The 12,481-nt window shown below is 43.7% G+C and overlaps 1 protein-coding gene across 2 annotated transcripts in view; it reads left to right on the top strand.

The window, feature by feature from the left end:
* The first annotated feature begins 6,989 nt into the window (after positions 1-6,989).
* FBXL5 (F-box and leucine rich repeat protein 5) overlaps positions 6,990-12,481 on the top strand; it is a 47,033-nt gene continuing 41,541 nt past the window's right edge. Inside the window, exon 1 of one of the 2 annotated variants that reach the window (XM_050791652.1) lies at positions 6,990-7,126. Coding sequence is in view for 1 of the 2 variants with exons in the window: in XM_050791651.1 (XP_050647608.1) it covers positions 11,602-11,685 (84 nt within the window). In the remaining variant the exon portion in view is untranslated. Of the gene's footprint in view, positions 7,127-11,482; positions 11,686-12,481 lie in introns of those variants that run through there. The other variant, XM_050791651.1, reaches the window with a different exon arrangement.

Below are 12,481 nucleotides of genomic sequence, written 5' to 3' on the forward strand. Positions count from 1 at the left end.
ACAACCAAATCCATCTCAGTTGAGAACCATGTATTTTACTGGTTCTTTTTTTTTTTTACTGGTTCTTTTTTTTTTTACTGGTTCTTTTTTTTTTTTTACTGGTTCTTCTTTTTTCCCCTTAAATTGAATAATTTTGGTGTAGTTTTGGACTTGGGCCAGATACTCTCATCCTATGTTTGTGTTTCTTTTCTCAGATAAACTAGTTCTGCTCAACTAGCATAGAATTTTATTTTTTATTACATATTAAAAAACACATATTGGGCTCTAGTATGCACAATGCTCTAGGCGAGGCAGTGGAGTTGGGGAGAGGAGTGGGAAAGAGTGAAACAAATATAAGCTTGGTTATATTTGAATATTAGCTGTGGATGCTTTAGCATTCAAACAATTTTAGATACATCTCGCAAGTTTGTAAGGTAGTTCCAAATTAAGTTTTACTGAATTGGTTGGGGTAACTCCTGCAAGGTAGACCATCCTAAGGGTAGAAGAAATGAGCTGTACTAATAATAAGCCGTTGTTGGAGTGAAGGAGGGATTCTGATTATAGTGGTATGGCTGTACCTCAAGTTTGCCTTGACTAAGATCCCTGACACCATATCTGATGCCCAGGGAGGTAGGGGGCTCTAAGTAAATACAGTTGAAAGCTACTTCACATAAACACATGAGTTGAAACAACCCGCCACTGGAACCCCTTTAACAATATGTCACAAGAAAGCCATTCTTTCCTACATTGGCAGCTAAGCTCATAATGGCTACCTGAAAATACAGGGTTCAAGGAAGAATGGGAGAGAGAGAGTGGCTCAGTTTTCATATGGGGTAGCAATGTAGCTGTAGCGGGAGTGAATTTATGACTGAGCACATGAAAAACATTTCTGATAATTCAGAAGCCCTTTGCATTAAGGGTAGGGAGATTTTGCTGAAGTTTAAGTTCTAAACTTCAACCTTAATGAATCATTAAGATTCACATATTAATGATATTGTGACCTCATTTGTACCTGTAGGCTGTTGGGGACTGCAGAAATAAGGGTTATATAAAGATGAGCAGGCCGGGAGTGGTGGCTCATGCCTGTAATCCCAGCACTTTGGGAGGCTGAGGTGGGCAGGTCCCCTGAAGTCAGGAGTTTAAGACTAGCCTGGGCAACATGGTGAAACCCCGCCTCTACTAAAAAATACAAAAATTAGCGGGGTGTGGTGTCAGGCGCCTGTAATCCCAGCTACTTGGGAGGCTGAGGCAGGAGAATTGTTTGAACCCGGGAGGCAGAGGTTGCAGTGAGCTGAGATGGCACCATTGCACTCCAGCCTGGGTGACAAGAGTGAAACTATCTCAGAAAAAAAAAAAGATGAGCAAAACTGTGTCCCCACCTTCAAAAAGGGCCCACTTTGGTGGGGGGAAAAATGTTTGTGTCAATAAAATAAAAAGCAGTATATTCAACTTTATAAGTGAGGTACTGTAATAGGTACCTCATCGGACGACACGTAAGAGTGTCTGAGTCCTGTTCAATAGGAATTAGTGTGCCAATATGTTTTTAACTGAGCGAGAGTCATTAGATTTTTTGTTTTAGAAACATTGCTGGCTAGCTGGTTTGGTGCAAGGATTGAAATGAGAAGCTAAAAGCAGGGAAACTAGTAGTTCAAGCAGAAGGTAAGTAGGGCCCATACTAGGTCTGTATTAGTGTAAGCAGAGAAGGGGTGAATTAGAGATGTTTGAGAGGACTATGTGTCTTATTAAGATACTGAATGATGGAAAAACGAAAGCTTTTAAGATAACTCCAAAATCTCTAGAAGCAGTATTGTGTGTTTACCTAAAAAGATAGAAGCTCTGAAGCCAGACTGCCTAAGTTTGAATCTTGGCTCTGCTATTTCTTTTTCTTTTCTTTTCTTTTCTTTTTTTTTTTTGAGCCCTTTGTAGCCCAGGCTGGAGTGCAGTGGCCTGATCTCAGCTCACTGCAAGCTCCGCCTCCCAGGTTCACGCCATTCTCCTGCCTCAGCCTCCCGAGTAGCTGGGACTACAGGCGCCCGCCACCACGCCCAGCTAATTTTTTGTATTTTTAGTAGAGATGGGGTTTCACCGTGTTAGCCAGGATGGTCTCAATCTCCTGACTTTGTGATCCACCCGCCTCAGCCTCCCAAAGTGCTGGGATTACAGGCGTGAGCCACCGCGCCCGGCCTCTGCTATTTCTTAATGGGGTAGTCTTGGGCAAATTATGTACCTTCTTTAAGTTTTTCATCTCAAAAATCACGATAAGAGTGCCTACACTTCATGCAGTCATTCTGTGAATATAAATACTCTAAAACCAAAAAGTCTTTAGAATGGTGATTTGCACTCAGGTTTGTTTGCTATAATTATGTTAGCCAGGGTAACTAAATGAACAGTGATGGAAATGAGATGAGAATACAGAAAGCTTGGCAAACTCAGAGGATAGAAAATGGTGAGTTCACTTTTGGACTTACTGAATCTGTAGCTTCTGGCAAATGATAGTCACCTAGTGTTTGTTGAATAGTGACAGAAATAAGCAGTTTTTTTTTTTTTTTTTTTTTTTTTTGAGACAAGAGTGTCGCTCTGTCGCCCAGGCTGGAGTGCAGTGGCCGGATCTCAGCTCACTGCAAGCTCCGCCTCCCGGGTTTACGCCATTTTCCTGCCTCAGCCTCCCGAGTAGTTGGGACTACAGGCGCCTGCCACCTCGTCCGGCTAGATTTTTGTATTTTTTAGTAGAAACGGGGTTTCACCACGTTAGCCAGGATGGTCTCGATCTCCTGACCTCGTGATCCGCCCGTCTCGGCCTCCCAGAGTGCTGGGATTACAGGCTTGAGCCATCGTGCCCGGCCAGATTTTTCTTTAAAAAAAAAAAAAAAAAAATAGGCCGGGCGCGGTGGCTCACGCCTGTAATCCCAGCACTCTGGGAGGTCGAGACGGGCGGATCACGAGGTCAGGAGATCGAGACCATCCTGGCTAACACGGTGAAACCCCGTCTCTACTAAAAAATACAAAAAACTAGCCGGGCGAGGTGGCGGGCTCCTGTACTCCCAGCTACTCGGGAGGCTGACGCAGGAGAATGGCGTAAACCCCGGAGGCGGAGCTTGCAGTGAGCTGAGATCCGGCCACTGCACTCCAGCCTGGGTGACAGAGTGAGACTCCGTATCAAAAAAAAAAAAAAAAAAAAAAAAATGTACCAGGTATTGTTGTAAGCTCAATCTCATTTAATCTCTACCACAATCCAGTAGGATAGGTAGTATTATTTCCATTTCACAGATGAGTGAACAGAATAGTGAACAGGTTTATGGCTTAATGGTAGTAGCAAAGTCCTCATTCCCAGAAGGCAAAAGAGGTTCTGTTTCACCCTGCTGGTAGTAAGAAAGTGGACCAGCTGAGATTTGAACCCAATCGATGCAACTCCAGTGTGCTGAACCACTACAACAGGTCAAACCATTTTGAAACCTCTGGCCCTAATATCTCAATAGAGATACTGAGACTAGAGTCTATTATGGTATGCTGTTTCATACAGTGTTAGGTGTCTAATAATAAATATACCTATCATTTATTGAATAGCTACTATGTCCCATGCAGTGAAGTACCTAGTGTATTGTTAGTTTTTGAATAATTAATGACTAGTATCAATATATAATATTACCCCTATCTTTGAAGAGGAATATCATAGAAATATTATGGTATATGCAAAGGAAAGGATATAATTTCTAGGAATTTTCAGTAAAAGACTGGCAAGAATAAACATATGTGAACTTGTAATTCTTCATGAATAATAGCATTCCTTTTTTTGACCCATCCTAAAAATACCCAAATTAGAAAGTTACATTTGGTAAATATTTTACAATCATTTCTTATTTACTCATTGCTTACCCTGCACACTAGGTCAATATGCCCTACTGTTTTATGGTCAGTTATTCAGTGACAGAAAGATTATTTTGACAAAGATCTGGTAGTAACAATTGTGCACACTTACATTTTTTAAAATCTGGGAATAATGTTTAGCCACAAACTTGTTCACTATTCTGCTGTTCCTTGTCAGCAACAAGAACACCTTTGCAAAGACAAACAAAATTACATCTTACTATAGTATCAGCTACCTAGGAATAGATTACATAAAGATAATGGATTGAATAGATTGATGCAATTTTAACTCCCTCTAGGATGATATTGAAGAAAACAATTTTTATCCTTCACCATTTCTGGGCTGGGAATGGTGATGAGAGGCTTGCTTGAATTATTCAAGTAGAGCTTTTTTATTACCAGTGATTTCTAAGCTTGACCTTTTCAAGGAACAATGCATATCTGATGATCTCTTGGGATATTCTCATTATTTAATGTATATAGCAATATTAAAAGATAGTATTGAGTGCTAAGTATGCCAGGTACTGTGAAAGCCTATTACACTTATTCAGTTAATCTTTACAACAACACTATGAAGTATGTTTTACTCTTTTTCATAATTTATTAAGTGAGGACCCAGAAACTCAGAATACATAATTTGCCCTGGGTCACACAAATGCCACCACCTTTGAACTTAGATATGAAGACTACCCTCTAGAGTTGGTAGAGCCGTGGAAGGAGCCTATGCCCCTAAATAAAGTAGAGCTGTCAAACCAGTTCTGGACCACTTACATGGTGTATATGTAAGTTTAGTAGCCAGCTTCAAAGATAGCCCTCAATTAATCCCTGAGTTTATTAGGTACACTGTTGTGTAAGTAATCCCCTCCCACACTGTACTGGGGTTGTTCTGTACCACCAATAACATAGGCATGAATGATGGGATGTTTCTTCTGAGATTACGTTATAAAAAATTGACTTATCTTGGGTTTGAAATCACTTGCTCTCTCTCTTTCTTGGCCCTCACCTTGAGGAAAGCAAGCTACCATATTATAAGTAACCCTATAGAGAGTACCATGTGGTGAGGACCTGAGGTCCTTATTCTAACAGCCTGTAAGGATGTGAGGCCTCCCAACAGCCACTTGAGTGAACCTGAAAGCAAGATCCTTCAGTCCCAGGTTATGTCATTAGATGATCGCAGCTCTGGCTGCTAACTTGACTGCAGCCACATGAGAGAACCTGATCTAGAATCACCCACTAAGCCACTCTGTAATTCCTGATTCTCAAAAACTGAAATAAAGCCATTTAAGTTTTAAAGGGTGCTTAAGCCATTCAAGTTTTTGGTTAATCTGTTATGCAACAATAAGTAACTAACACATGAGAAAAAGGAAAAAAAAGACCCTATCTTGTTTAAGGCACTGTTATTTTCTATTTTCTGTCACTTGCAACTAAATGTAATAAGTCCCTTCTCCAGTTAATTTGTAGAATTAACCTAAAGAAACAGTTTTGAAATACTATTCCTAAGGTTCCCAAACACTGAGAATTGGCAGAGACCAAAGAGAACATCATGTCCAATCTGCTCATTTTACAGGTAAAAGTAATAGCTAACATTTAGTGCTTCCTATGCCAGGCTCTGCTAAATTCCATAAAACAGTTAATTCTCAGGATACTTTGTGAGGTAGAAACTCACTATCCCTTTACAGATGAGGATATTGGTTCCACACTCCAACCCAATTTTGCTTTACTGTCTCTTCACTGTAAGAGAACACTTTTAAAACAGTGCAATTACAAGCACATGCCAAAGTTTTGTTACAACCCCGCACACAGGGGAAACACCTATAGTAGTCCAAAGAATCACCTTGGTAGAGACATTTTAGGGAAAGAGAATGGAACTAATCACAGTTAAATCGGTTACACAAATAACATAATGATTCATTAAAGGTTACCTAACTTTTTTTTGAAATGGAGTCTTGCTCTGTCACTCAGGCTAGAGTGCAGTGGCTTGATCTAGGCTCACTGCAACCTCCTCCTCTCAGGTTCAAGTGATTCTCCTGCCTCAGCCTTTCCAGTAACTGGTACTACAGGTGTGTGCCACCATGCGTGGCTAATTTTTGTATTTTTAGTAGAGATGGAGTTTCGCCATGTTGCCCAGGTTGGTCTCAAACTCCTGACCTGAAGTGATCCACCCACCTCGGCCTCCCAGAAAGTGTTGGGATTACAGGCGTGAGCCACCGTGCTGGGCCACCTAACTCTTCACTGACTTATCTGGATGACTGGTGACTGATTTCCCATAACAAGTCAGCCTGAGAAAGTCCTTTTTACACGTGTTGTAGATTAATTAATATGTATTCATAATTTAGCACCTTTTATCACTCAAAAGTGTCCCAGACCAAGTCTGCACAGTTGAGGAAATGAAGGTTCCAGAATGGCCAAGTGATTTGTCCTAGATCTTGTGGGTACGTAGTGAGAACTGGGATTAGAGTTCAAATCAATGTTTTATGTATTAGCCAGGCTATTAGTCAGTGAACACAAATGAGATGTATACATGACATCTCTATTTTTAGGTAGCTCTCCGCAGAGGTGTCTTGTGTAATGGGGGATGTTTTTGTACTCTGTTTTGAGTTTTTAAAACAATGTCAGAGGCTGGGTATGGCAGCTCATGCCTATAATCCCAGTGCTTTGGGAGGCCAGGTGGGAGGATTGCTTGAGGCTGGGAGTTCAAGATCAGCCTGGGCAACATCATGAGACCACACCTCTACAAAAAATAAAAATAAAAAATTAGCCTGGTGTGGTGGCACATGCCTGTAGTCTTAGCTATTCTGGAGCTGAGAAAAGAGGATCATTTGAACCTAGGAATTTGAGGCTGCAGTAAGCTATGATTGTGCCACTGCACTCCAGCCTGGGTGACAGACTGAAACCCTCCTAAAAAAGAAAAAAAAAAAAAAAAAAAAAAGTCAGAGGTAGGGAGGAAGGAAACAGAACTGATACTTTCCTAATACTTTTTTTTCCTCTCTGTAGGCAGGGATTAAGCAATTGCCTGCCAGATTTCATCATTACAATGAATGTAACTCTGACACTTTACAGGAAACTTATCATTTCTTTCCATTCCAGAAACTTGTGATACTTTCTCACTACATGGTGCAAACAGCTGAGTCAAGTTGTCCTTGAGAGTAGCCACCTTTCCCTCAGGTCATACACACGGAACCATTCTTTCTCCCTACAACTCAGCCCATTATAGAGCCTTTGACTGAAAATCAAGATTTTGGTGTTCACTTGGCAATATTTACTACGAGGTAAATGACACAAGGTAGGTGACACAAAGGTATATTTGGGAAATGGAAGGCTCATCTCTGTCTGAAAATGTTGCAAGGAAACTTTATGGACCACTATACACATTATATCTCCAGATTTAAAATGAAAGAAACTATGGTTTTAGCATTATTTAAACTTCTCTTCAAAAGGAGATCTAAGGAATGGGACTACTCTATATTTGAACAGTTAACGTAGTTTGTGGTGCAGCTCACATTCTCCTGGTAGAAGGAATTGGAAATCTGAGTAAAGAGGTTCCCAGAGCTGAATTTCACCCAGTACCCAGTTTAGGAATCAAGTTTTGCTTATGAGGTCAAAATGAGAACCCTTTAAAGGAGGGTAACAATTGTTGAAAGTAAGAAGGACGTTAAATACAGCTTGTTTGGGTTAGTTTTCCTTAAAAACCATATATGTATATTACTGAATAACAGGAGTATTTTGGCTTGTAAAAACTTTTCAAATTATCATTCATGCAGCAAGAAATATTTTATGCTTGCTATGTATGCCTACTACTTGTTCAGGGAATGTAGATAAGCATTATTACATAATGTCAGGTACTTAAAATGGCTAAGAAATTATTTTACTGGATACCTTTTCATTTATGACATTCTTCTGATTTTTTGTCGTTAAATATATTTAGTTAAAGCACAGGAGGGACTGGAATTAATGAGGAAGAAACATTGATCACTGCAGCTCATTCAGAATGGGGTAGATAGTATGAAACTTTGAATCTAAAAGCTGGGAGATTTCCAAGAACAGTAATCTGGATTTATTCAACTTTATATCTCAAGCTCCTGCTGCATAGTGGGTGTCCAATTTAATGCTGAATATGAGAAAATTAAGTCTCCGGACTCCCAGATGGATAATTTTTCTGAATATTTAATGCTGAGCTTAAGGGCCACTTCCACCAGAAAGCCCTCTGTGGCTATCTAGAAAGTTGATTAAGACCATCCTATATGTGCCCATCTTAGTCCGTTTTCTGTTGCTTATAACAGAATACCTGAAACTGGGTAATTTATAAAGAAAAAGAATTTATTTCTTACAGCGTGGGGCTGAGAAGTCCATGGTCGAGGGGCTGCATCTGATGAGGGCCTTCTTTCTGGTGGCGACTCTGCAGCGTCCCAAGGCAGCGTAGGACATTATATGGCGAGGAACTGAGCATGCTGGCACAGGTCTTTCTTCCTCTTGTAAAGCCACCAGTCCCACTCCTCTGATAACCCATGAGTCCTTTAATCCATGAATGAATTAAGCCATTCATGAGGGCAGAACTTTCATGACCCAACCACCTCTTAAAGTCCCCACTTCTTAATACTGCCTTATTGGGGATTAAGTTTCAGCCTGAGTTTTGGAAAGGACAAACATTCAAACCACAGCAATTCTTAAATCATCTTAGCTGGCTGCAGCAGTTGTCGATTGACTATTTTAATGGACAGTAAGGATCAACTCTGGTACTGAGAGAGGACTATGATTCCAGCTGGGTCAAAATGGAAACATTCTTTCATTGCTTGTTTTCACAACTAATCCGCTATTGGGGAAAGTGCTGTGTCACATACTCAAATAAACCGAGTTAAATGCCTTAGAATTGACCTTCCCTGGCCAGTAACCCTTTCCAGGGTTCCCAAATTAGGCTTGGAAACTACTATAGAAGAGGCCTATTGATAACGGAAGAAGTTATATTTTTAGGTTGCCAGAGACAGAGTGAGAGTAGGTAAGAGAAACGACCAATTCTACCAGTCATTCTACAATGTGGGTTTTCACTGCTCTGTTCACATGCCTTATTCAGACTTCTTGTGGTGGTCAATTGCTAGATGGTCTGTTGGAATTATCTGCTGTCATATATCCAAAGAAGTCTCAAAGAGAGTTAAAATGACAACCTTAGCCTTTATAAACGTTCCAATCTGTTGTAGTTGCAGTAACCTGTGGTAATGATACTACATTGATCAATGACCTCTCTAGAGCTAAAGTTCAGTATAAGTCAGTCATTTATTTTGGATATATCAGGTGATTAATTGCTACATCATTCAGCGTATGGAGCTAATGTTAACAGCTTTCCATGGGAAAAATTACTCACAGGGCTTACTTTTAAAATCACTTTCTTTCTTTCATTTTGTCATCTAAAACAAATTCCTTGAAAAGGCCAGTGTCCAAAGTGGCTGCTATTACTTTTCAGCTGACTATAGAGCTTCAAATCTGGGTGACAGTGAAACTGTGTGGATGGGCTTTTTTTGTTTTTGTTGCCAAATACCTTTTTAATGTGTCTGGTTCTAGAGATGGATACACTAGTGAACATCACAAACACAAACAGTTGATTGGAGAAGACAACATAGCATATTAAACGTTAGTAAAAATGAGGAAATTACACAGTGCTATGAACTATCCTCATTCTTTTTTCCAACAAGTATTTACTGCATACTCACTTTATGACAGACATCATTCTAAGTGCTAGGATAAAACAAAGTGCATGTTCTCATGGAGTTCATTTCTCTATATAACTGGTTAACCTGAGGTCTGATTCTTCATTCCAAGATAGCTGGAGTGAAAGATTAGCATGAGGTAAAGAAATAGAGGGTAAATAAGAAAATGCTCTCTGAGGGTTATTAAAAAATATAGAGGCAAAGTCCTGGGGAAAGAACAGAGAAAGAGAGCGAGAAACAGGGTGAAAGGGAGAAGGAGGAAGAGAGAGTCAACATCTTTATGAAGGACTTTATTATTCCATTTCTTAAGCATTATTCCTGCTTCTTAAGACACATTGTGTATAAGCCATCTCTGTATCCCAACTAATGCAATGCCTGTGGGGGTATTGTCAAATCCAGATTTATATGACCAGATTTTTCACTTACTAATTTCTGGGACCCTAGGCAATTACTAGAATGTCTTGAAGACCTAATTTCCTGCAGCACTACCTCATAGAGTTGCTTTTAAAAAGTATTGATAGCTTACAGACGGTACTATTATAAGTGCTTCAAATATATAAACTCAATCCTCATAAAGATTCTGAGGTAGGTATTACTAGCCTCATTTCATGTAAGAACAAACTGAGGCACAAAGAGGTCATATAGCTTGTTAACGGTTGTATAGCTAGTGTCTGGCAAAACCAGGAATCTTAACTTCATTTCCAGAGTCTGTGGTTTAACCACTGTTTACACTGACTGTCTATAATAGCATATAGTAAGATAAGATTAGAACTAAATAGGGTGCATTCCACTGCAAAGTTCTTTCTCACCTCCTTCTACTCCATTATTTGTTGAATATTTACTGATCCCCATGTTGTCTTGCAACTGTGATAGATAATAGAGAACAAGGGTGAACACAGCATATCTGGTTCTTGCTCTCCTGGAGGTTCTGGCCATTAAGCAAATAACAATTCCTCTCAAGGTTCTCAGGCTTCCCTGTTTTCTCCTGTTTCCCTGTCTGCCCAGCAGTACTCCAGCCAACCAATCTAAGACTGACAAGCGTCAGTCAGAGAACAGGGTCTCCAGGAGGTCTGTGGCGAGGGCCAGGCTATTTATGGGGAAGAGACAGACATTTCCCTGGTTTAGTGATCTTGTTTTCTCTCCGAACCTCCGCTTAAAATGGCGGGATTTGTACCGAGGTTCTTTACCGCACTAACCTTCCATTATTCACCCTTCTTCCCACCCCCAAGGCCCGTCGGGCCTATCCCGGACCCGCGTTCCAGCACTTGAGGTGCATTTCCGCACCTGGATCCCTAGATACTGTTTTTCCCCGCGTTGAGACTTCCGAATTCCACCAGGTCTCTCTCTCGCGGTCTCTGTCCCGCCCCTCGCACCCAGGCCCCGCGCCCGCGGTGGGCTGCCGCCCGGGACCGAAGCTCTCAGAGCCCGCAGCCCTGGTTCACCAACCGCTGGGCGGGAGCCAGGCCCGACCTTTGACTGGCGGGCGGGGTGGTCTGCACTTGGCCCCAGAAAAAGTCTGGCACGGGCCAATCGCAGGGAGGCAAAGGGTAGCTCTGGAGGTCCCGGCCAGACGCATTGGTCACCCAGGCCAAGCAGGCGTCGGGGCCTGGGCACAGGCAGAGCTCGCGGCCCCGACTGCGGCCATTGTGCTTGGCTGCCTCTCCTCAACGCCTGGTGGGCTGGGCAGAAATGGGAGAAGCGCCGAGAGCGCCACTGAAACGACTTTCCCCTACTCTCAGATACTGTGCTTTCATGTAGTGAAAGAGACAGGGTAAAGGTTTGGGTTCTTTCTGCTGCATAGGAAGAGGACAAGAAACGAAAAGAGTGGGGGCGGGAGGCAGAAGCCGCGAGCTTCTGCGCGCGCCCGGTCACGTGGGCCGCAGGGACCGCATGGCGGCGGCCTGCGCGCCCCCGCGTTCCTGCCGGCCAGGCTGACCGGGCGCGCGCGCCGACGGGGCGGGCGCATGCGCAAGGGGGCGCGCCGCCTCTGCCCCGCGGCGAGGGTGTCTATGGAGAGGCGGCGGCCGCGGCTGCTGAGGCGGAGGCTGAGGCAGTGGCGATGGCGCCCTTCCCTGAAGAAGTGGACGTCTTCACCGCCCCACACTGGCGGATGAAGCAGCTGGTGGGGCTCTACTGCGACAAGGTAACGGAGCGCCGAGCCTCCTGCTGTGGGCGGTGCGGGCGGCGATCGGGAGCTGGCTGGGTTACTGGGGCGGCCTGGCCTGTGCCGCGCCCGCAGCCCCGTGCCGTCGCCGCGCGAGTAGCCGCCTGCGCAGCTGTCAGCGCTGCCCGTTCCCGCAGCCTCCCCGCCCGCTGCGGGGCCCTCGCAGAGCCGGCCTCCCCGCCTGGCCGCCGCCTCGGACGTGCTCTCGGGGCGGGCGGCGTCCCCTGCCGAGGGCCTGGCGCCTGAGGAGGGGCGCTGCCGGGGTCACTGGCCGCCCTCGCGCCGGCCCCACCGCCGCCCTGGGCCTCCCGCTACTGCCTCTAAGGAGAGCGGCCCTACCTCCCCGAAGCCCTGGGTGCCCCGGCCGGCCACCTGCGGTGGACTCCCATCCGCACCGAGCAGTTGTTCCCGTTCTCCGTCACTCCCCCGGGCCTGTTCGGGGCTCTCCGTGCAGACACCCACCCATCCTCTGAACCTCTCGCTGGCTTCCTGGCTGGAACTGCGGCGTCTCCCAGCTACCGGGTTCCTTTTACCCCCAGCTTTTTTCACTGGTTTGATTTGGGGGAAAAGCCAAGTTTAGAACTGAAGAACCTTCACTCTTCATATGTCGTTATCGTTTTCTTTGCAACTTTTATTGCCTTGACCACTTACTAGATGTAGATTTTGTTATAAGACAGCAATTCTTGGAATTCTTTACATAAGCTCGATTAAAGGGGGCCTCGGGAAAAGTTGGTTTAACTGTGAGAACCATTTTGGGCTCATAATTGGTGCAGCA

Source organism: Macaca thibetana, chromosome 5 (genome assembly GCF_024542745.1).
Source record: "Macaca thibetana thibetana isolate TM-01 chromosome 5, ASM2454274v1, whole genome shotgun sequence".
In the NCBI taxonomy this organism is placed as follows: domain Eukaryota; kingdom Metazoa; phylum Chordata; class Mammalia; order Primates; family Cercopithecidae; genus Macaca; species Macaca thibetana.